A 26,389-nucleotide genomic window follows, 5' to 3' on the forward strand; every position below is an offset into this window, starting at 1 on the left:
TCAGATAGGAGCCACAGCAAGGGTTTTCCTGAAACAATTGTCAGATCTGATTTGTCGGAAATTTCTCTGAGCGTGTTGATGACAGCCTCCCTGCTGTGAGCCTCCCACCCAAAGTGCTAAGCCACTGTGTTCACTAGAGTTAAGGTTCTCTCCAAGTGATCTCGAAAAGCTTTTCATAGGGGAAGCCATTGGCACGCTCTCTCTCTCTCTTGCTGTCTCTCTTTCTCTCTCTCCCTCTAAAACAACATATTACTGGCACGCCATCTATTACTGTCCTCAGCAAATAAAGTCACACATATACTGCATACTCACAATACACACACACACACACACACACACACACACACACACACACACACACACCTTTAGTAATGGGTTACAACAAGTCTAAAAAAAGAGCTGCAACGACCCAGTAGGTGTGTTGATCTCAATAAAGAGCTCTCCTCTCCCTCCCTCTGGCTAGTGTGGTATGATGACCATAGATTCCTCCTACGTTTGATAAAACAAATCGTTGCTCCAGGCTGCCAGAGACCAACTGCTGGAGTGGCTGCCATGCAAGATAACAGCTATTTGGCACCAGGCTCAGTCCGCAATAGCCCCCTGATAGCTTCTCCTGCCTGCATGCCTGCTCTCGCCACACACAGAAACAAGGGAGATTATGCTGGGAGATAGCGTTAGGTTTTGCTCTGCGGTTTGTGGGGAGTGCTGACTGGAGAACGTTTACAGGCGTACCTCCTGCTTCGCACGCACGGACATAGAGGTGCCCAATATTCACCGTCAGGATACTTACACATAATATACAAAACTGAACATACATATGCTATACAAACACACATATATGCTATTAACATACACACATACATACACAGCAGACTTAAGCATACTGAATAGTCAGCGCATATCCAGATTGTGTTCATGCACACACATGCACACACACACATACACTTCACATGCATAAACTCAGACAGGAAGGCTCAATGTATACATAGTTTATGTATGCACTAGAAACCACAGAGGATTATTTAGCATTAGAAATATTATAAAAAGCATGAGTATCTCCGTTTATCACAAACAGTGTGGTTGTTGGCCAGCTGGGGAAAGAACTCGCCTCCGTGCCAAAGTGTGAGTGTGTGTGTGTGTGTGTCTGTGTGTGTCAAAGGCCCCTTGCTTTCACCCTAAATACAAAGTTAAAAAGGGAAATTACTTGCTTTTTAGAAATGCTGTAATTGCTGGCTGAAACATAAGAATGTAATCCTGTAGCCTAAATCAAAAACAAGGGCTTACTGTCACATTTATAACCATTTCTACACCATAATGATTTCCAAATTGCATACACAAGGAAATGCTGAATCAGCCCGGTGCATTTGGATCTGGTCAAGCTCCTCTGTAGCCGGCAACTGTATTACAAATGTGAATAAAAGACATATTTTCTGGATTTAGCATTATTAAGCCGGTTTCGGAGAATGTGGGCGCTTATGCGGATCTGGTGGAGCGACACATCATATTTATGGGAATCACGGCCGTTTGGGGCATTGTGTTCTTGCGTTGTGGGAGAATGGCATGAGGCCCAACAAATGCCTCAGCCTTCCAACTTCAGAGACTTGTTTTTTTTTACCGCCAAATTCTTGAATTAGTTGTTCTGCCCCTCGCAAGAAAGGAATCATCAACAGCCATGGGTCTAAAAGTGGACAGCAACCCCCCACTGTGAATTGGCACTATCACTAGTGTTCCGTGGCTGGAACCCCGAAACACACTGTAGCTTTAGCAGCTAGCGAGGGTATTTATGGCTTGTGCTTTGTTACCCTACTCAGCCTGACCCTTAGTCCCACCGCAAGCACAGCTAGCAGTCGTACTGCCTCTTTGTGTTTTTTGGTGGAAACAGGTCATCGTAATTACAGAAGGCGGAGCATGTTGTTTTCCCAACAATTTAGCTGATGGCTTTGGCAGGGGCCGGTGTACAGTTGGCCTTGTGAAACACTATGTGCTGTAAACACACAGAGACTGCAGGAGAAATGCCTTTGTTGCCACAGGCTTGAGGTGGTAATGAAAGGGTTGCATCTACTGCTATCCCTTAGAGAGTTACTCTTATGTGGGTTACTCATGCACTCAAAATGCCCCAAAATAACCCTTCAGGTTAGCTTAGCGTTAGCATGGTGAAAATGAACAATAACAAGAGCCGCTGTTTGTGAAAGAGTGGAAGCATGTTTAAATAGTGAGTGTGGTCTTGAGCCAAAGAAAGATGACACATTAACAGCAGCCATATCATGTGTTGGAAGGGTAGAGCCCTGTATTAAAAGGCGGATGGGAGGGTTAGGTGAACAGCTGGGCACGATGCCAAGGTTCTGTTACCCTCCTGTGTACACAACTTATGGATACTGATGCTCTTGATTTCCCAAAATATAACAATCAGCTGAAAGGACCTGAGTCGTAATTGCTTAAAATGATCAATACTGTCATAATGTCAGGTTGGCTGCTCTCTTAAGTATCACTATGTTGGACCGAGAGGCCAGTTGTCCTGCCAATGTTTGCTGAAAAAACCTTCAGTCCAACATAATGGACTCAGAGCATAATCTTGATCCAATAAGCTACTTTTGAAGATTGAAGAAAGGACTGAGAACAGGAATATTTAAATGCAATTACTCGCACAGAAAATGTTTTGCTTTTTTCCTGGTGGTATGTCTGTGTCTGGTGGTTTTTTGGGGGGAAGAAGAGACAGCAGAAAGTTTTCTGTTTTGCAGTTCCTCGGGTCTATGGGGAGACATTGCTGAATGCGTGTTCAGGGGAGGTCAAGGGGTCAACCTCCTAAGTTGCTGCGGAGGCGTGACTTTGCCACGTTGTGTGTTTTCATCTCTTCAGAAACTACTCATCCACAGAGAACGTGGCGGTGTTTAGAGATGTTTTGGGTTAGAGCTGGGGGTGGGGAGGGGGTTGTTACTGGTCATCTGGCAGGGCACAGCCTGAAAAGCACTGACCCATCTCCAATGACCTGGCCTCGCAGAGACAGACTGACTGTAGTGCTGTTTAGACAGCAGCTTTGTGTATTTTAATGAGAGCAACATCTGAGCTCTATGTGTCTCTCTGTCTCCGTCTCTCTCTCACACACACAGTTCTCTGAAGCACAGGAATAGACATAATGTGTATGTGTGTACAAGATTGTCTGTGTGTGTTTGTGTGTGTGAGTGTGTGTAAGAGAGAGAGCGAGAGTGCCTGTGTGTTGTTTTTTGTATTTGTTTACCCAACCGCTCTGCTTGTTTCTGTTTCTTTTCCTTTGAGTGTACGTCTGTATGTGTGTGTGTGTGTGTATGTGTCTGTGGGATAGCGCTAGAGACAGTGAGAGGGATTCAGTGTGTGCGTATAGTGTAGTGTCCTGGTATTACTTCCTGAGTGCGGAATCGGCCATGCATCTTGCTTTGCATGCTGAGGAGGATGAGAGCATCTCGGCATGTGGGAGTTGAGTGTATGCGCAAACACAGGCGAGGTTAGGACCAAACTGCGCCTCTCGTGTGTGTGTGTGTCTCTCTGTGTGTGTGAGCAAGCCTCTGCGGGAGAATTGCAGGGCCCCTACATGTTTATTCTCAGAGACAGAGTTCTACATCTTTATCCAATATCCTTCCCTCCTTCTCCTCAGCCAGTCCCTAAGCCCAGGGATTTCTTACTTATGGTAATGGAAAGAGTCCCTTCTGGAATCAGGAGATCTCCGCAGAGGCATTTGATGTGGATTTCTCGGAGCGGGACTTGGCAGGAGGAGGCGTGTAGGAGGGCATGTAGGAGGTGCGGGCCTCGTCTTCTCAGACTCACATCATGGTACAGTCTGAGACCAGCCTGGCCTCTCCTCAAGATAACCTCCGCTAACCATTCAATCCGTCACTATCAGAATGAAGCATCCAGATGTACTACAAGTTAGTTTCTCTTCTTAAGGCCGAATTATGCTCTGTTTTAGACGTAACGCGTAAGCACGTAATTTACACAAGGAACTTGTTTTAGACAAGTTTTGATTTAAGGTTCGTGTTGCAAGGCTTGTGAGCCGTGTTGCGTGTTGCAAAGCAAATTGACGCCAGAACTGTAGATTTTTTTTTGAGTTAAGTAAGCCTATTTATTGCAGCAGGACAAAGGAAAAAAACTTACCAGAGCATGAAAGTGTAGTGGGCGAAAGGCTTGATGTTATGAATACATGTGTTACACAAAATACAAATGTTGGCAATTCAGTACCAGTGGCGAAAAAGACAGCACATGACGCAAAAATTCGTTTATTGACATCTTTTAATGACTGCGACAGGCTTTAAAACGATGTGTTTATGAGTTACATTATTCAAAGATGAGGTGGTAAACGCGAGAGAATCTCATCATGTTGTCAATGCTTGTAACTACAATGGTGCTGGCCACAAGGTAACGGCAGGTTACTGTTAACTTTTGTATGAGCAGACCGGGCTCATTCTATCAAACTCGCTGGTGCAATTGATGGATTCACGTCAATATGAACTCAATGAAAGATATCACCATGACTCACAAGTGGTGGAAAATGAATATGAAAGTACCTATTTGTTCGTGAATGACCACATTCTCTCCAAACAATCGCGGGTGAGAATGGGATATTCGCGGTAATTTAAGCGTCCTTATAAGTGTTTAAAGAGGATTTGTAAAGGAGTTCATGTCTTCGGACCTCTTCTGTTATGTTTGTTCCTAATCCATAAGAAAAGGCTTGTGAGACGGTCTGCAGGGTATTCATGATTTAAAAAAATGTCTGGGTCTAAAAAAGACTGTATGCTATTAACCCGGAAACGTGAGACTCTGTGTGAAAGGCTGTGGTAGCCGGCCAATCACAGCCTTTGCGAGCTGTGTAGGGCCGTAGTGTTTAAGTTGCATAGTCAGGAATTTTGGGTGACGCACTTAAGCACGTAAGGGGGGGTATTTTACCGCGCAAGGGGGGGTTGTGTATCTTACGTGCTTACGCGTTACGTCTAAAACAGAGCATAATTCGGCCTTTAGACATGTGTGGATTAGAGAAACAACTGCAAATTACTCCCACTACGAGCCTCCGTTCTCACATGGTTGCATGGTTAAATAAGATGTATTGTGTGTAAATGTATGTCGCCTGGAACTATATTGTATTAAATTGTAAAGTGAATTGGTTGCTGCATGTTTGATGCATGTACAACGATAAATCAATAGTCGATAAATCAACATATATTGTGCGTGTCTGAGTTATAGCGTACAGCAGTGGCGGCTGGTGGTTTTTAAAGTGAGAGAGGAAGGACTGCGCGCTTGGTTGCCATTGGCCCGTTTGTACTGTTGGTGGCATAAGTATGTGAGACTCAAGTTGTCTCAGGGTGTTTTGGTGAACTACAGCACAAAATAGCCGGGAGGGATAATTATGTGAATAAAATTAATAAATTCACCAGTGGCAGCATTGTACTTTGAAAGCTGGTGGGCAGCATGTCTTTGATGGACTAGTCCAGGCCAGAAGGAAAGGATGCAAAGCCAATTAGTCAAATCAGGCCTACTCTTGATTTGTAAAACTAAGGCCCAATCTCAATACTTCCCCTTACCCCTTATCTTACCCCTTACCCTTGAAATTGCGCGTTCATGTGAGAGCTAGTGGTGTCTCAATACCCAACTTGATTAAGGAGTAAGGTTAGGAGTAAGGTTAAGGGCTGTATGGCCCTCGTTTTTGAGATGATCGGAGACCTACCTTGCTCCTCCAAGGGCTATCCCAGAGCACACCGCGAAACCAGCTCGGGAATTTTCAAAAAAACATGGCTGCTTGAAGCGAGGAATATTTTACATGAATAAAGCTATCTACACAACTTTTTATATGTTTATAATGACTCGGTTTGATCTGAAATGTACTACACGAGCGATGCATAGAATTGTCGGTCTTAACTGAAACTTTCAAACGGTAGTTTTGCCGATACAATTAGCGCGTATACCACCACTCCATTGGCTTATATGGTAGCTTGCCAGCTATCATGCTACATACACTACGTAAGTATTTTTGGCTTATAATTAATTTAAAAATGACGACAGTCTTGTTTCGTGCTCTACGCAGTTGTATACATATATATTTGCAACCATGTTCTTCATTAGACTTTTTTTTTTAAATCGCTAGTTTCATAGCTCACAGTCACGCATGACGTACCCGAAACCTAGTGGCGTCTCATTTCATAGGGGAAATATCTCAGCCCTTGGCCCTTACACTTGCAAGTGCTAGAGTTAAGACTAAGACAAGATTAAGCAAAAGGGGCAAGGAGAAGAATCAAGATTCGGCCTAAATAAAAGATTCTAGGCCAATCATTGGGCCTATTTTTTCCGCTCAATGACTGAAGCTATTGGTTGTAATTTGTCTGATTATTTTCAGCTACAATTGTTTTAAGAAGAATGAAGACACAAGACCATAATTGATGCCATTTCAAATGCATCATGCTCTGAATCATTCACTTACATCCTTTTGCGCAAGGATTATTGGCTAGAAAAAAGGCGCACGCCGTTGACTTGACAACTTTGACAACAACGAATGGCTGGTGTCCTCCGCCTACGTCAGTACATTCAAATGTCACGAGAACGTTGATTACATAGGCGACTGTTGAAGTTTAAACGCAGCAGCCTTGTCGGCGGTTTCGAAAGTGTCGGCGAAGTAAGTTTAAAATAACCTTTAGAGTAACAAAGGCAACAAGTAAAAGAACAACATGAACATTATTTCACAACTATTTACATGGGCCAGCAATACAACCGATTGTTGGTAATGCTACCAGTCAGCCACGAGTACCTAGCAAACCATGTAGCACTCACGACACTGACTCTGCCATTGCTTTTGGTGATTTCAATCTTTGGAATTGGTCTACCTGTTGCTTTAATGGCCAACTTGTCATTGTAACTCACCCCATGGAATGGTTTCTGTAATAAAACATGAACAATGTCCTTGGTTTCCATAGTTTACTTTATTTGCTAATTTGCTAATGTGTTCTCATTGTTAAAATGATCAGATCTTCTTGCTTGACTGTGTCTCTTAGACTGAGCAGATTATCTTTCGTAGCCTAGATTTGAGGGGATAACCCCACCCACCATATCCAGGGCTTCTGCTTATTGGTTCATAGCGCAGACGTGACTCCAGCCTATTCGTTAATAGATTTTGGCGCTATCCAGACCCCTAAACTAGTCACACCCTCTCAGAGGAGGATAGTCCTCCTCTCTGCCTTTGAAGTGAACGCATTCCACCAGCCGCCCGCGCAGGCAGAAATGAATGGGAGTCAATGGAGGGTAGAGGGAGGAAGGTCCTCCAGCAGTAATTTTCGATAGCGATAGGGGGTGCTAATGTCATCTTTACCCAGGGAAACTAACACTACATATACAAAGGTATTAAAGTAGTCATATTTAAGGTTTTTAATGAATCACAGTAGTCTGGGCAAAGTACACTTTTTATTCTCAAAATGTTAAGGAGGATCTTCCTCCCTCTCCACAATGGAGAAGCCTCCACTGGCTTACAGTATACCTTGTGTGTGTGTTTGTGTGTCTGTGTGTGTTGTGTACGTATGCCATGTGTGAGTCCACACTAATTATTCGTGAGTAGTTTGCCGCTCGACTCATTTGTGTGCCCAGTGTTTCAGTGCACTCTGGACATGGCCATTAACCCCAGGCGTGATCCACACAGGCCCTGGGTCACCTGGGTAATGAGTACCAGGTGGGCGGCAGCAAGCAGCAGGCAAGCAGACAACAGCAGGTTCAGCTGCGGCAGTATCCACAGGGAGATGAAAAGCGAACCAGCAGGTTCAGTCACGACTTTTGTTTCAGGATGAAAGGAGCAAGTTTGAAAGGCTTGTCATTTTCTGCCCTCTCCAAGAAGGAGGCAATCTTTGGGTTATTAATACCGTATGTCACACCAAGTAAAGACAGGGGAGGTTCAGTGTGGTAAGAGGAATACCATCCCAAAAAGGATTAGGGGTAAGACGTTACCGTAGGGATAGCATTCCCAGAATAACAAAGCACTGCTAAGTCGCATGTCTACCTTCACCTGTGTAAAGTTACGATCCCTTTGGTAAATAAACCATTCATCGGCAGCTCTGCAAAGGTGAAGGGATGTTACGAGTGCCGTGAAATTAAATCGTCTGTCTTATTTCACGTGTGGTTTGAATGGGCCTGATGAAATTCTTCAGTCGGGTAAGCATACAAGATGGAACATAATCTTGTCAAATTTGATTTAGCAGATGAAGTTGAAGCGGTGATAGGGTTCTGCGTTACTTAGGCCTACATGGACTTTAATTGATCTAGCCGATGACGTTGAAGGGGTGATAGGGTTCTGTGTTACTTACATGGACTTTGGCATGAGAGGGAGAGGTTGTCAGCACCAAGTTGACACCAGCTGAAGTCCGATGTCTTTCTAGTTAAGAGGCAACAAAATATGAATGTTCTTTTATTTTTTCTCCGTTGCTCACAGGTGGAATTTTTGCGTGTATTGTGACTTTCCCTGGTGGATAGGCCGCTCATGGCATTTGTGACTTACTCTTTCTCTTTTTAAGATGCTCTTTGAGCCTCAGAGCTCCATGTTCTCACATACACCAGGACGCTAGTAGCTGCTCTGCCCCTCAACTGCCTCAACCGAGTGATTACTCTGTGACATTAAGGGCCACCCCACTACAATAATGGGTTTGTCATTTAGGGGTTTCCAAACAGTGTGCTCATTGCGTTTTGCTTTCATAAACTCAGGGGCACCCCCACAAATTCCCCCGGAACAGAAAAAAAAAACATTGTCGGAGCAGGAGGCATGTTGGTTCAGTGAGGAAGCGAAGGAGGGTTTGTCTCTCAGACGTGCTGTGTAAACCGTTTTTGTCCCCTCCATCAACTCCTCCTCTCATTTTCTCTCTCTCTCTCTCTCTCTCTCTCTCTCTCTCTCTCTCTGTCTCTTTGTAATTTGCTGTCTGACTAACATGCTCAGTTTCACTCTCACTCTTGGTGTGGAAATGAATCGCCACAAATCGAGATCTCTGTGGAGTAACGGCACTATGATTGGAATTAGGGTATTATTATTACGCAACTCTATAAATGTTTTCATCTCAAAGACCTAATCACAGTCTTCATTCAGGAGAGCTCCTGGGGCCGTAAAATGAAATATACGACACACAGAAATAATGATGAAAAATACGTTACACCCATCCCCTTTCTCTGTCTAAATGTCACATTTCCGGTGATCAAGGAACACTAACAAACCACAATCATTTTCGATTATTAGGAAAATAAGATGGCAGGACACCAAGCCTACTGCCCTTGGGGTGTCGTTGTGTAATACTAAATAAATCACTCTCCATTCCTTTCCCCTCTTTCTTCCCCTCCTCTCCCTTTTCTTCACGTTTTTTCCTTCTTTGTCAGCCATAGATTTTGTTAATGAGCCTTGGCCAATCGTTTATGAAGTTATTTTCACTGAAGCTCATCTGGTACAGGCTGTGAATGGTCTGTAGGGATGTTGGGGGTTCCACTGGCCATGTGGATATTTAACCCTCTGCCCCAAGTTAAATACTGCCCTTGTGCTGTGCTAGCATGACAAGACAAGACAACCGAATGTCTGTATGCACAGGAAGACAGTCTCTTCCCCTTCACTGACTTTAGCCCCGAGTTGTCCTACTCAGCACTGGCATCCAGTGCTACTTTTGGACTGTGTCTGATGGTGGCTTACGTGAAGAAGAAGAAGGTATGTTTAATATAGCAGTACAAATAGCCTTAGGTAAAGATGCTTTACTGATTGTGAGGTCTTGCAGCCAACATCTTTATAATAGAGTTCTTGTTTTGGTCGGGGTTTTTTCCTGGTTGCCGTTGCCTGTACTATTCACTGCTTTAACTGTTAAGTGTGTTTTGTGATCTCTATCAATACATAAAGACTTGGATGACACACAATCTAATAACTTCCCACAGAGGTAATAACCGTTGCCTACCACAAACGTAATAGCTTATTTTCCACAAATGTAATAATTATTACATTTGCAGGAAGTTATTACATTTGTGGGGTGGTAGAAAGTTTGCAACATCAAATGTAATAAATCACAAATAAAGTGAAATTCTACTTGTTGTATCAGAGTATGTTTGTTAAAAATCATCACCATCTCATGACATTTTCTGGTTGGGTATATTAGTTTATTTCAAGTTTATAGTTAGAGTCCAGGCTGCAAAATTGAGAAGGCATCGATTCTTATTGTGCGTGCGCATATGTGCATGCGTGTATGAGTCTGTGTGTGTGTGTGTGTGTGTGTGCATGCATGCATGAAATCCTCCTCACTGGATTTGAGGGTTTGGGTGGACTATGGTCTCACTACATTAAGAGAAATGTGTGACTGTTTTAAATTTTCATAAGAAAAGTCCCCCAAAGATCAACCTAATATCAAATTGAATAATAATTATTGTGTGTGGGAATTTAGTTATAACGTTTTTGTGAGATTATTACGTTTAAAAGGTGCAGATTTGTATTACGTTTGTGGTTTATTATCTTTGTCGGTATAACAGACGCTTATGCAACATGTCTTCCAGTCCAGTAAATACACACATTTCTTTTTTAGAACACGTGTTCTTTAGGAACTGGATGCTTGGCCATTGGGTCAGAGTTGAGTGTCCGTAGAGTGTCCAGTAAATATTTCATTGCATGCATAATAAGAAGCCAAGGAGATGCGGTATACCCCACGCTGTGCATACAGGCCCGCAGCTTGTAGACTTTATAATGTTTGCAGCTGTAGCCATAGGGGGTTATGCCTCAGTTGTCCGTGATGACAGAAGTCTGCCTTGACACCTGTCTTACAGATGGGGCTTACTATGACCTAACCTCCTCTATACCAGCAGCATCCACCAGTGTCCCACTGTCTAGGGCCTACACTTATGTGCAGTGCTGGACCACCAAATATAATGAATAGCATATTATTAGCGATCGAGAAATGGTTACATAGCCAGTTATATTGAGATGTGACTTTCACATTCATCATATTGTACTTTTGCAAGATTTATTGCTGTGCTAATGCTGGACTGTATATTTGAATTGCAAAATGTCCTCAAGTTCACTCACTCTTCTCAATACTTAATAAAAGCAAACGCCTTTCAAAGTAACAAAGTGCAGTGGGCTTACATCATAAGTGACTGCTCTGTTTTTCTACTTTGCAGACTGGAGGAGATGAGAGATGTTTTGCAGAGAAGTCTTGCACAGGCATTTTTCCCTGGCTCGGTGGCCGTGACATCTGAATAGCACTTTAATTGCTGTCAATCCTCTGCGCCTGAACACTTTTGGGGTGACAGGTCCTACTTTTGAAACCTTTCACAACCCTTGTAGAAGAAATGTTCTGAAAAAAGCAAACGTCAACACAAAACGAGCCTCATTCACTAAACTGTACACATAAACTCTGAGCCATTTTCAGGCTGTAGATGTATGACACACACGCTACCCTTGTGCATTCCCGTTAACAGCAGTGGATTTCAGGAAGTCATTCTAAGTTGAAACGAAGTGTGCTTGAAATGGGTGTTCTTCATTGGCGTTGTGCTTTTCCTTGGCGTCATGGGGGTCGGGGACGTGTTTGGCGTCATGGGAGTCAGGGACGTGTTGCACGAGTCTGCCATAATAAGACTTTAAAGAAGCGGGCTCTCCACCCGACTCCTAATGATGGAGGTCGCAGCAGGATGGACAGCGAAAAACATTCCCTTTGGTTCCCCCTTTTCCTTTCATTTTCTCCCAGTGGGCCGCGAGCCAGACCCCCAAAAAGAGGTCCAGAACTGACCATGTCAGTGTAACAATGGTACACAGGATGCGGCATTTGTTATTCATAATTCTTGCACAGTCAAATCTGTTTCTGTTTTGAGATAATGGTTACAAGTTGAGAATAAAAAAGGTTGTAATGGGGAACATGAGTTTGCATTATCGACTTTTTGCATCTTTAGTGAGGACATTTCGGTTCAAAGCAACTGGAGTCGCGCACATGTGCGACTGCAGAGAACTGACCAAGGGCTAGGCTGGGGAAATAAGCTGAAGTGAGGCCACGGCCCGCGGGGTTCCACCTAACGGCTTCTTCCTTTTCCACCCCCTGTGGACATCGCACCTCAGTCGGGGCCCAGCAAAGTGGACCTCATAGCTTCTTTTGTGTGCAAGCGGTTTGGGGGATGGCCGTCAGGAGACAAGGGGCCAGTGGTGCGGGGAGGAAGTCCAGATTTACAGGTTCCACATGTGCAGGTTAGGTCGAGCAGCCCCTGCTGAGTGAAATGGCTGCCGGTACACTCTCCAAATGTGAAGGCCCTGAGAGTGTGTGTGTGTGTGTGTGTGTTTGTGTGTGTGTGTGTGTGTGTGTCTGTGTGTGAGGGCATGGTGTGCGCAGACATTTAGGAATGTGCAGCATAGGTGGATTGTGAGCAGCAGAATGGATCATTCTATCACAATGGGCAATTATTCCTTGGCAGTCGACTGTGATCAGATGTTTTGTCATCTGCTCCTCTTGATTTGAACAATCGTTGCAAATAATAATTCCCATTCCATGATGTCACACAATAATAAAAAGCTCTTAGTCTTATATCTTCTCTCTCTCTCTCTCCCTCCCTCCCCCCCTCTCTCTCTCTTTCTCTCTCTTTCTCTCTCTCTCTATAGGTTGTTCCTGAAGAGCCACACAGGCACAGCGGGACGTCTGAGCAGTCTAGTGATCCACGGGGCAGATTTCAGCACCAAAGATGTGGACAACGACAACTGCATGTGCAAGTGCGCTCTCATGCTCACTGGCGGTAAGTCCACGACTCTGTGCAATTATGACACTAATGAAGACGGCCTCGACACGGCCTTGCTCCCACATACCATTTAATGAACGCTCCATCGTCTGAGAGTTCACAGGATTTGAGGTTTTATCATTTGCCAAGAACCCAAGAATCTGTCTTTTTATGTCAACTTTCTGCGGCTAAAACCTGAGTTGCAGCAATCGCACCACGCCTGTCCGACGCTTAAGGCTTGAAAGCACTGGAAACGGTGTCTGAGAACCAGGAGTCAAATGTCCAGGCCTGTGAGAAGTCAACAACGTTTAGTGGTTTCCTGTTTGGCACAGGAAGTGTCTGCTGTGAAAGAACAAGGTCTTTGTGGGACCCTCTGCGTACTGTGTGAGAATCGTTCACCCTTTGCGGGGCAGGTTTTTTCGCTAGCCATGGAGGGCCCGGCACCGAAGTGTCTTCAAGATTAGAAGTGACGTTAAATTCTCCTCCCCCTTCATGTCGAAAGATTCGCTAAAACCCTGTAGACTAGGGCTTTGTCCGTGCCAGACCAGGTTCACAAAGAGCAATGTGTGAAGAGTCGGATCTCAAAGGTTCATCATCAACGGCAACACAATGGCCTGTTCGGCTTGAGAATGGTGCTCTTTAGATCTGGATCTGCGCTCACTCCCATTTGGTTCAGTTGTCATGGCAAGCAAACAAGTTTGCTTAACAGGACCCTGAGAAAAATTTATGTCAGGATGTTCCACATAAAGGTTAGCAACAGAGATTGGGGTGAGGAGGATTAGGCCTCAACCACAAGCCCTGGAGAAGGATACTTGATAGCGTGCATTCAGAGGAAGTGCAGATGAGAAGGGTGTTGATGGATCGGGTTCGCTTTATTTCTGACAGCCTGGCTGCTCTGGAAGGCTACAACGAGCAAATGTCTGAAGAATTCTCATCCCCTTCATCTCCATGTTCTTCATCTTCCCCACTTTATGAGTTTAAATGCATTGTGTGTGTGTGAGAGTGAGTGAGAGAGAGAGAGAGTTAGTGAGAGAGAGAGAGAGAGAGAGAGAGAGAGAGAGAGAGAGTTGTTATTTGTGTTTGGGATATTGTAACAATTTTAAATCCATACACCCAAGAACCCATGAAATGCCTGCAGGCCGGCCAGTCAGCCGGCAGGCTCCTATCTGTTGCCATGGTAACATGCCCCCCAACACTGTTCACCAATAGGGAACGTCTACCACAGCGATCCCTGACCAATGACATGACAGCTGTATGACACTATGGGAGCCTTTCTGGAAATGTCACAGCCCACTGGTATCTTGACATACGAGCTGGGGGTCAGAAAGCGGCCACTGGTCACTGGCCGATTGGCACCGTGGGTGGCATGCGTTTCCAAGGAACACAGTTCAGAGTTCTGCTTTGTTTTCATTGTCATTGTCTAGTCCTACCACCCCACCGCAAGAGCAAGATATTCATGACCTATAATTCAGTTGGTACTTCATTGTATTGAGTAATGGCAGCAGTATCAAGGTATGCACAAATGTATAGTCATTGAATATTATTGAATAGGATATACATGGGTTTATTATGATTATATAGGTGTAGTCAGAGTTTTTTTTTTATTCTGTTTGCCGATTTTCTGTCAGCGATTCCCGGGACACTGAAACACCGAGGTGCACGAATTTTGTTGGGCATGTAGCCCCACTAGATGAGCGTGGAACCATTGAGTTTCGTTTTGATCCGTTGCACCCCCGTCGGACTGGACCCGTTTTAGAGAGGGTGGGGCGATTCAGTTTACTGTGAATAAGTCGTTAACCGTAGGGCTTAGGAGGACCACATTTTTTTTGTATGTTGGTCTTAAGAGGCCACGTCAACCATTCCACTACCACTTATTTCATGTATAGCGCCACCTAGTTACAAATGAAAAAGCAAAAATGGAGTGTTGTTAAACATTTTATTTGTAAGTTGACAAGGTCAGAACTGCACGAAATCGGAGGTGTGGGATCATTATGACACCTTCTCACTGCACGTTAAGTTTCGTGGAATTCCGTTTACGGGGGGGCGTCCAATAAATTGATTTATATGATTATACACCAACTGGCCTGTAGGTGGCGCGACACAGTTTTCTTCGAATATCCCGAGAACCCTAGGGCCTTGGAGGGCCAAATTGTTCTTGTATGTTTGTGTCAAGGGGCCATGTAAACCCATACCATAACCAGTCATTACATGTATAGCGCCACCTAGATACAAATTAAAAAGCAAAAATGAGGTGTTTTAATCGAATATATGTCAAAGTGCTCGGAAAATTACCAACTTTGCCAACTTGTTAGTGCTTGCCGCAAAACACAAAGTCTCTTATAACTCAATCGCATATACGCCAAAGTGCTCGAAAAATTACCAAATTTGCCAGGGACATCAAGCCTGTTACCGTCTATCTTCGGTAGAGTTTTTGTCCATGGATGGAGCAAAATGGCTCTGTAGCGCCCCCTAGAACATTGCAAAAAACCCTGTGCATTGGGGTTATTTTGGCGTAGCTTGACGGAATTCGGTACACGTCTTCATCATGCTTGGACGCACCAAAAAGTCTCTCGACGCCATGGTGGCAGGTCCACAGGAAGTTGGCCATTTTGAGTGGAAGATGCGTTTTGACGGCGTTTGCACACCTCGCATCTGATCGAACTCCTCCGACAAATTTAATGGAAACGCCTTGAAATGTGGTCAGGTTACTCTTCAGCCATGGGCGACTAAAAGTCATATTGGGTTTTCTCATAAGTCGGAAGGTGTGGGCGTGGCAGACCCTCAAACTTTGCCAACTTGCCAGTGCTTGCCACAAAACACAAAGTCTCTTATAACTCTTGCGAACATTGTTTGATCCAGAGAAAATGTCTTAGGGTGGACGCTGGCAGGTGCAGCCATGCTTATTAACAGTGCATAATAGTTCACAGTAATCCCTTGTATGAAAGGGAAGTAACAAGCTGGACACAAAGGCTTGTAGCATTTAAGGGGCCTACAACAAACATGATATATATATAGGGAGATATGTGTAAAAAGAGGGAACTGGATTATGCAAGAGATACAATGCATTCTTATTAGAGCATATGTTGCTTGAGCAAGAAGTTGGTAGTGAGGTGACTGGTGGGTGAGCAATAAAATAAGCATTGATATATTTAGAAATCACAAAGGCAGCAGCAATGTACAGCTAATATATGAACAATGACGAGTTTGAGATGAACGAGTTTGGCAGTAGCAGCAATTAAAGTTTGCCCTTGAAAGTATACACTCTCTTTAAATAGGCTGCCCGAGTGGAAACTAAGCTACGCTACACTACAGCCTATGGCATTCTACAAGAGTCCTGGCTGAACTCAAAAATGTATTTTATTGGCAGCTGTTATGCGCCTTCTTTAGACTTTATATCGTATATCTTTTGACTGCATTTATGTGTGTGTTTGCATAGTATAATAGACAGTGCAAACACAGGTTTTCTTACCAAGCTTTTTGCTGGCAGGATTTATCTCCATTGAATGGAGCCAAGTTGTTCCCCATGTAACAGGCAGGTTGGCCTAAGGTGCACCTACAGGGTAACACTGCACACCTTTTCTCCAGATACCGTCAGGAGCATCAGGCGCTGCCACTCATTCCTAACCTGTACCATAACAGTTAGCCCTCTCTGGAATGACAGCTGAACTTTTGGCCTGATGTGTGTATGCCTTTGAACTGTTTTTGTTTTTTGTTTCTGAACCTTTCATTCAGTTCATTCAACAGTTCAACAGTCCAACAGTCAGTTCATTCAGGAGACATTGTCTGATTCATGCTTATTTTATTGATTTATAATCCTCCATGCTGACTGATTTTCTCCTGTTTCTGAACAGGCTGGTGGTTTGACGCTTGTGGCCCATCAAACCTCAACGGCATGTACTACTCCCAAGGGCAACATGTGGGCAAACTCAACGGCATCAAGTGGCACTACTTCAAGGGCCCCAGCTACTCGCTTCGCGCCACCACAATGATGATCCGACCCCTGGACTTCTTATAATGACCCCTCCATTCCACGCCAGAGCACTGTCGGAAATGTCCTGACCAGTGCTTCTCAGCGGCATCTTGCATGACATCCAGCGACTCCACTGAACTCGTCTGGCGAGCCTTATACTACCTGGTGGCAAGTGACACTTTTGCCTGATAACCTCTCTCCAGGAATTAGACGGAGGGATTTTTGGAGGGAGTGGCAGCCTATTCTTATCATGGCGGCGTTTCTGCCATGATAGGTGCTTCAGCTCTTCGGGACTTTTGGAAGACAAGCTTGGTTCTGTTATTTTTAGATCCAAGGTATGAACTTCAAGTGCCATACACTTCTCACCCCTGGATGAGAGGACTACTGTTCTTGCCTTTGATGGGATGTGACTGGCCTTTGGCTTATTTGGCGTGTTAAGACGCTCACTGAACTCTCTCCACCTGGAAAGTCATTAGGAAAACCAAGAAGGAGATGTTTGAATCATTTTGTCTTTTTTTTTATGTAACATGGATGATCAAATTGCACAATTACCTTCGGGACATGAGATATTATTTTATATTTTATGCATTTTTTTTGTATACCAGTAATTTAGTTTGATACATTTGCAATGCTATACTCTTTTGTACATACATTTCCCAGGCAATCCGAGAAGGAGAATCATTGCACACCACTCAACTTGCAAGGTCACTTATAGCATAATATGTGTAATATTTGTCTTTCATGGGCAACAGAATGGAACAATGAGTCTGAGAACAAGGCCATTGGCCAATAGCTGTGCTGCAACATGCATGCTTGTCGGCCTGCCAAAAGACTGTCGATTAGTTATAGAGTTCATGCTGCCCCATTGTTGTAACTGGCTGTGACCTGTGATAAAGGTTGATGCGCATGTATTATTGGGTGTTTTACAACCAGTGATTGCCAAGACTCCAAAGTGCAATAATTTCAGCTCAATGTCTGCAATCACATTAGCGAATGTGAAGAAAATGTGACATTGCAACATTGCTAAACAAGGCACATCAGCATAAAACACATAGAACTAAATAAACTCAAAATGAGGCTGTTGTATTTCATTATAAATAATGTATCTTGTGGTCATTTATCTAGATGCTGGCAAAACCCACCAAATGTCTACCTGATTAGATGCTGGAGAAAATGTGACAGTGGCAGATTAAACATGTCAGAGTTGCTGTGGATCTGATGGTGTTGTGGTAAACTGGTCAACAGTTTTATAGTTTATTCAGGGCCAGACCTCAGAGTTGTAGGAACGAAACCCAATAGTTGTCTTGTTCCTTCAAGTTTATGTTATTTTAGCCAGAACAAAAAAAGGTTATTGGGAGCTGCTGGTCCTATGTGTCCTATTATTGTCCTATCCTATGTGTCCTATTTCATTCTCTATTAGATCTAAAGTAGCAGCATATCAACACAAAGACTACCACAGCATCTGCTAGTTATTAAATAACATATCCTTTTTTCTGATGTGGTTCTACCTACATAAGAACATTATACATCCTAGGCAGCACGCCAAGATTGAATTACAATTGGTAAAGTGGGCTTCACTTTCAAAGTTCATGGAAAGATGTTGGTAGGTAACCACTCCAAATGTAGCTGATTAAACATTGAGACTGTGGCAACTTTCTGACCCAAATTGGGGGGACAGCAAACTCTGTGCCAGCATGTGGTCATGAGTAAGGTCAGATCTGCCAGCATCTGGTACAATAGCCACTGCTAATAATACAACAGAACAACCCTGAGGCTTCAGTGAGAAATCAGTTACAATATGCACATTGGTTTTGAATGCGGAAAAGTTCCCTCTGACGGAAACAAATCTTACTCAATTGCTAAATCCATCATATCCCATCAATCATCCTCACAGTATCCACACTCCAAATGGTTGCCATCCAGAGCTCCTGTTCGGAATAATCTACTCTGGTGAAAGATGGCCTCATTAAAACCTGAGAGGTTGCCTCATAAATAATATATTTTGTTTTAAAAGACATGACCGCCTTCATCCGTGTCTGAGGCACTATGATCTATCATCGGGGGAGAAAACCCATTGCTGCTCTGGCAGACGTAACCATTGCCTCCCTTCATCAACAAGGTTTAAAATTCTGTTTTAATACTTGCCCACTGAAGCCGAGACAAAATGAATGACTTGCTTCAGTGCACTGTGCACTTCTATCGCAAATCTACCAGCATGGAGCGACTAGCAAGCATATTTTCAGTTTATCGTTTATAGGCAGGTACTCTTGTTAAAAAATAAAAAAGGCTCATTGTATCTGGTATGTGTAACGCCTTGACCTGACATGTTTATTAACATACTAAAATGGTGTAATTTAATATGTGTACATATAAAATAACTTTCCTGAGGAAAGCACTGTCATTTATATATCCTCTGCAGGCCTGTGGCTTTCATTCTGAAGTAATAATAATAACAATAGGAAAGACCAGTACCTTCAATGACTTTGCCATTACCTCATAAAAATCCGTCGTTTTGCCATTTTATTTAAACTCTTGTTTTTGTATCAGTGGTCAGAATTTCATGATGCTAGACTGAATAAAACCAAGCATGTGATGCAGTTTTGATTGCGGACTGGGGCCTAGGCAACCTGTTGGTTTTTATTGACTTAAGTTCTCATTTGTTATTGCTGTTTTTATTATTACTTTATCTTTATATGATGTTATTATATTTATCTTTAATACATGACTGCCAACTGAAAACAGCACACACACACACACAGAAACACACACACACAACCGCGTCCACCACAACCACCCCATTCACCGATCCACCAGCTCATTGCTTGCTCTGACCGCGTTCCGCATGGAGTCACGTAGCATGACAAAACCCTGTGTCGACACACCACTACCAAAAAAAAAAGAGAGAGAGAGAGAGAGAGAGAGAGAGAGGGAAGTGAGTGATTGAGAGACAGAAAGAGAGAGAGCACTAGAGAAAGGAACGAGTGCATGTGGCCTTTTTCACAGTGGAGAACCAGATGGTGCTGAGATAACGTGCTCAGTGCTGGTGCTATTGTCCTGTGGGTCGGCCAGGACCCTCTTTAACACAGGGGTGGGGGGGGGGCTCCTCTGCGGTGACAGATTGCTGAGGTGTCAAACGATGCTGTCGGGGAGCCTACAGCACCTCCATAGCTGGCATTCCTGCGGCTAATCAGAGGTTAAACAAACGGCGCGCCGCACCGCTAGCTTGTCCTTCAGCGCCACCACTGACCCGCCGGAATGTGCCGGCCATCAACGAGCTCACAAAGGACAATGAGGACAGAGCAGGAGCATCGGGGGGAGTGATGATACACTCACACATACACACATCGAACTTCTTGTGGATGGAAGTGAACCGACGTACGCTCAAAGAGACACATGCACTTACACCAACTCATCAAAAAGACGTGCCTCATCACCTGGGTCAGCAATGACCCACAGAGAAAGACACACACATGTTGTCATTCACACTCACACACGACTACATACTTCGGGTACTTGCACTTACACACGTACATCTACGTTCACGCAACACTTAGACGTGCACACACAGAAGCTTACATCTATTCACACACCTGTACCAGCACACACATGAAAACAAACAAAGACCGGCCGGGGTGTTTGCATCCTCTCCATTCTTCACATGCGGGTGAAAGGCTTAAGAGCGCCAGAGAGCATCTGCTGAAGAAGGGCCCACGAGATGATCCGTTGAGTTCGGGCTGGTGTAGCTGCAGAATGAACACGATGACATGTTGATAGGGACCGGGGCAGGGAGATGGAGGAACAACAAATGACTAAGCTGAGGACTGCCTTGGCAGCCCAAATGTTTCAGACGATAGGTGAGCATTGATCCAAACAACCCACCTCAACCCCCACACACACCTACACCCCTCCTCCTTACCTTTTCCGGCCCCTTGGTTGTGAAGACTGATCATTTCCTGTGTGGTGAGGTTGGATGGGCCAGGGGGGGTGGAGATGGAGCCCAGGGGGAGCATGTGGTTGACCAGATGAGTGAGGGCTGGGCCCGCGCCAGATCAGATAAGCACCACAGAGAGTACCTGCAGTGTAAACACTGGGAGCCATCCTAGCCTCGCCGAGACAGCAAACTCACCGCAGCAAAAACATTAATCATGATAAACCTGATGGGACTGATTAGGAAAATACATATACATGGGAGCAGAGTGTCTGCACAAGAAAATATCAGATGTTAGGTGATGGATCACCAAGACGAACAGGTTGATTTCGTTCTCTCTGTCTGGTGTTTTGCTATTTTTAACTCAAGGGGGAGACTTTATTGCTTTTTTGTGGAATACTTTATGTGCGATTTAAATACAAATAAGAGAAGATCCAACGATGGTGAAATTCCAGCGCCGTTAACTCTTTATTACCCCTTTATAATACAGCTCTTCAGAATGTTCCAAAAAGTACTGTTGATTTGAATGGGCCATTCCAACGTTCGGAGGTCCGATATTTCTTGATAAATACCGCTGCGAAAAGATAAGGGCCGCTGTCCTTGGCAACGGGTTTTGTGCTTTTCATTCACATCTTTCATATCATTCCGCAAGAAGTCCGGTCTTTTAACGTGACGGTGCACGTCGGGGTGCTGTTCGCCCCGTCGGGATTTATTTTTGGATAATGACCTCCGGACAATATATTATCCGTTACTTACTTGTCAGATTATTTGCAATAACATCAACAAGTGTTTAGTGTTTAGAAAAATCTTGAAACGCTTGAATGAGGTCATTTGATACAATGAACTAAGACTGTACGACGTGGTCACTGAACTCTTGTCAAACACACAGACCGGTGGAAGTCGCCAGTCTGTGATTTATAGCGCTGATGAGAGAGCGGTAACATGGTCAAATTGTCTGAATAAACCCCAGATGTCAGGGGCATTTGAGAGACAACTGGAACACAGCCTTTTGTGTACCTACAGCCAGAGTACTTGCTTTTCCGCCATCAGCAAATATGTATTCAGATTTTGCCTTTCGCCCTGGAAATTGAATTTGCCTTCAAACATGCCATGCCCAGAGATGCTTGTGTCAATGTCATAATATTTCATTCCTAGGGGGAAGATAACGCTGTTACCGTTGGCAGCTTCGATTTGCCCGTCTCTATCAATGACAGCTGTTTATCGCCAGAGAAGGATATTACGGTGAAATGGTCATCTGTCAAAATAATATGGCATGCCAACTGTATAAGAAGGGGGGCCAAAGCGCGAGCGAAGCAGAGGTACTTCCAGAACAGCATAGTGTGTGGCCAATATTGTGTAGTCAGAGCGACTCTTTGATATGTCAACCGTGGAAAAGCTCATTTTGGGTCTCCGTCTGTGGTTGGTACGGATGTTTAGGGTATAATGACCGTTAGGCCATTTAGGATTTAAATGTGTTGAAAGCCACGAAGAGCGCAAAACAAGTTAAGATTCTGGAGTCACTTTAAAACGCATGTTTGCCCTTAAGAATGTCTAATGGCTCAATGAGTATTTTTAAGGAATTGACTGTTTATTAATATGCTATAAAGTATGCACAGAAAGCTAATGTTGACTGATGTGGTGTTTATAGGAAATTTCACTCTCTGAAGAAAATTAATCATACGTAAGAAAACAAAACAAAAAGGAAACCATTTTGTATCAGCGCACACTAGGAAAGAAATTCTCATTCCCTCCTTCGGACAGGTTGTTGAAATTTAAATCCATTGCTCACTTTCCCCACTGAATTGCGAAGATTAGGTGTCAGGTCAAGCATGTGTTGTTAATGGCCCGCTTCTAAGAAACAGAAATTACACTTCCTTTTTGATCCAACAACTCTAACCCATCGTTTTGCCTTGCAGAGAGGACCCAGAATCAGCCAGCACACCGCCAAGGTCCGTTACTCCACAACTGGCACCAAACCAGGCACCAAATAAATCTCCTTTCCTTCAGAAATAAACCCGAATCTATTTAAAATATCCAGGATGCAGTTGCAACACTCAAGACTGGACATTTTCAGGCTATAAAGGAACCATTAGATCATAAAGACCTGATTCCAGACTCTTTATTTGTGAAGTGTGAGTCGGGGGATATTGGTATGAGTCGCTGGTCAAGAGGAAATGGATACATGGGCTGGCAACGAGGAGGGGAGGCAGCCCACGAGACCGTCCACGGAACGGCAGCGGTACATTTGAGCAAAAGCCCCTGTGTCGTTTCCTAACAAAATAAATGGAAGAGAACAAAAAGTGTAAACACTCCCGTTAAGCCGGGGGAACGGCCTCCCTGTCCAACTTGAGAACTACCTCCTCCCTCCCCTCTCAAAAATCTCAATAGGTGTTTGCGGTGATGGATGGCTTGTGGTAGTGAGAGTGACACTTGGTTAAGAGACAGTGTGTGCATATGTGTGTGAGTTGGGGGTGGGGGCACTTGTGTGTGAGTTTGAATGTGTGTGTGCGCATGTGTGTGTGTGTATGTGTGTGTGTGTCTCTCTCTCTCCTCCCTTTCCTTTCCCTCCTGTCAGTCTCACGCACATATATCCAGACACGCATGTACCGGTACAGCACACACTCTCTCTTTCGCCCTCTGCCTTCTCTCTTGGCCTCTTGTGCACACATGCAAACCCACAGGAGTTAAAACACATAGACACTCTCCTTGTAGATGTGTGTCTCTGTGTGTGTGTGTGTGTCTTCTCTCTCCTCTGTCTTCTTCAAACAATCACTCAAACTCAACCACAGGAGAACATGCACACATGCCTTGCACTTTTTTCGTGTGTGTGTGTGTCTCCACATTCTTACTCTCTCTCTCTCTCTCTCGCTCTCTCTCTTTCTCTCTCTCTCTCTCTGTCTGTCTTTCTCTTTCTTCCTTTCTGGTCTGATCAGGCCCTGGGGATTCCCTGCCGGGTCGACCTCACACCACACGGCCGTCCTGCCGTCGTGACAAACGGCTACGACCAGCGCTGGGAAGCCGCTCTGTTTATTTGTTTGCGTGACAGCTCCGTGACATCAGCTGTCTCTTTTTTTATTTGCGGACAGCATTCCGTTCATTTCTCGCCGTTCCAGGGGAAATGGTAGCCCTTCCCAAGAAAACTTTTTTTTTCTTTTTTTTGCATGCTAAAGTGATGGACATTTGTGTGATGAGCCGTATGTTTTTCATTGGACTGATGTGAAACCTCATTCGAGGCATGCGTTCAAGGACAACAGAGGGAGACAGCAAAAGAAAAAAAAGAAAAAAAGCTGAAGCAATGCATCATGAGAAAAAATGAAATATTGAGACAAGCAGTCGCAAGGATTCTCTTGGCTGGTACAGTAGCATCCAGTGCTGAGAAACAGTTGGGAAACAGTTGCGCCATTTGCACAGGGGGAGAGAAATATTTTTTTTATTAATGTCTCATTTAAATTCATTCTGATGTGGAATATGTTCTCTTCCCCCCCCCCCCCCCCCCCCCCCCCCCACACACACACACTAGTAATATTTCTATTTAGACAGCTCAAAGGGAGTGGAGTTCTATGAGAAGCTATCTGGATGGTTCACTCAAAAGGTCTGGCCTTCCAGGACAACTCCTCTTGGCCTGGGATAATGACGTGTGATATCTCCCACAAACAGACACTCTGACCAACACGATCCCCTCCTTGTCCAGTAAACCCCCAACGTCTTTCTGAAAGCACACACACATACACGCAGAACCTCCCCTGCATTCTCACCGTGTGTTTTTACAAATAACTGTCTAGCAATGGCTTGCGCTTAATGGCTCCAACAACAAATGCCTCTCTGTTTGTCTAAGGAAATTACTTTGAATCATGGGGCCCATCTAACATCTCTGAAGTAGCCTTTGAATCAGCCTCTCTGCTCGTGAGATGTTTTCCAGGTGGGCCGACTGCCTGGATCTGGTGGTTGTATATTATTATGCCTGTGACTGAGAGTGTGTCCCTTGTTGAGGAATATAGGGAGGCTGCCAGTTATCTTAATAGATTAATCTTTTGTGTGTAGGGGGAGGCCGGAGGGGGCGAGGGGGGGACTCTTAACTGAGTTGCCTTACCATTGGGGAACCTTTAATCATGTCGTCTGATGGAGATAGGGGACTCCTTAATCATGTAGCGCACAGTGCAACAAGGGGGCCTTCTCAATGACATGCCGACTCACAGCATAGAAGGCAGGTTTTCTCATTGCGAATATTCTTTCCCCACTCTCGGAAACACTGTTTATTCACTCCTTGAACTTCATAATGTGCTTATGAACTGGGCATTGTAGCTTGTCACTGCCGTTTACAGAGATGATTTCTTAACAATAGACATGATTAAAAAGGCCCAATTGCTTAGCTGAAAAGCCCTGTGCGAGTTATGCGTTGGATTACTCCAGGGTTTAGCTTGCGAAACCATTCCCGGTGGATGTAGAGACTCGGGAGTTCACTCGTAAAGGCCTTGAGCATATCCCTGCGGATCAATAAGGGCAAGTTTTAGAGGATGTTAACCCTCTCTGTGAATAGATTACGATACGAGAAGGAAGTGTATATATTATGGATATCGAAAAATGTACAGTATGTCCAAGAACGTTCTCTCACACCCGAATACTAAGCAGAAAGAGCAAGAGAGAGAGACGGCCTTTGTGTTTTTATTAGGGGATGTTTCAGCGAGGTCAGCTTGAATGTGTAAAACATGAAAATGTGAAGCGTGAAGTTCCAAGCTGATTTATAATACAGCCATTTCGGTCTCCTTTCCCCCCAAAAAATCTTCTGAAACCACATTTCAGCACTGTGGGGGAATAAGCAATGAAGCTGCAAAACTGATGTTGATTCCACCCCCTCCCCCAGCACATGAACGTGCTCAATGGACGTGGATGTGGAGATGGATTTGGCTTGAAAGGGTGAATGTCTGTATGTTCTCCAGCATATTTTGACACAAAATAAAACCACACACTAATACTTCAGGGCCCATTGGTAACTGTGGTCCCCTAAAGTGTGAAAGAAAATATCTGTTTGTCCTTGCTATGTTTTAGCGATTTCATGCTTTATTTGGGGGTTATGTTTGCCTAAACCCAAATTATCCCAAGCCATGAGCCCCCTGCTATCTAGAAAAGAGAAGACTCTCTTAAAACTGGCCTCCTGTTGGTCTGTGATGGACTTGTGAAAATAAAGGGGACTGGTGGGAATGTAGGTTGAAGTCGAGCAAAAGAGGTGAGGCCTAGGCTATCGCCCTCTCGCTTCTCCACCACCCAGCCCCACAACCGTGACGTATCATGGAGACAAAAACAAACACTCCTCATATTTCAGGAAAAGTAACCCCACCCCCCTACCCCCCCCTCATCTCCACATCTTCCCATTTCCCAACCTCATTCCGCCCTACCCTACCTCACCCCGCCTGCCCGGCTCACCACATCGCAATGCATCATGGACGTGTCCAATAAATCCAAATTAGGGAGCCTTCGCTCTCCTCACGGCCCGGGGTGAGATAATCTGCTTCCCTCCATCCTTTTCGCTTTTCCTGTTCTGCCTCTGACTGAGGTCGGGATTTCATCCCCTGACTGCAATCACCCCCACCGCCACCACCACCTCTGGCACAACACCCACATCACCACCCCACCCCACCCCACCAAGCCTCCATGTTTATTTATGGAAGTGTTAAAGACATCCAAACACAATCAATAACGCGAGTCAGGGGACAACACTGTTGGATGGGGCCGGGAGGAGCTTTTTAAACGGGGGCCCCCGCTGGCATAGCTTTGCTTTCATGGGAGGC

The 26,389-nt window shown here is 44.5% G+C and overlaps 1 protein-coding gene across 1 annotated transcript in view; it reads left to right on the plus strand.

The window, feature by feature from the left end:
• The window catches only part of angpt1 (angiopoietin 1), a gene marked incomplete at its 5' end in the record, with an annotated part of 49,056 nt that extends 32,233 nt beyond the window's left edge, over positions 1-16,823 (plus strand). Inside the window, 2 exons of the mRNA XM_080837390.1 lie at positions 12,593-12,723; positions 16,557-16,823. Coding sequence (XP_080693516.1) covers positions 12,593-12,723; positions 16,557-16,720 — 295 coding nt within the window. The 3' untranslated portion in view covers positions 16,721-16,823. The remainder of the gene's footprint in view (positions 1-12,592; positions 12,724-16,556) is intronic.
• Positions 16,824-26,389: the final 9,566 nt, after the last annotated feature.

This window comes from Sprattus sprattus (assembly GCF_963457725.1).
Source record: "Sprattus sprattus genome assembly, chromosome: 4".
Taxonomy (NCBI): Eukaryota; Metazoa; Chordata; class Actinopteri; order Clupeiformes; family Clupeidae; genus Sprattus; species Sprattus sprattus.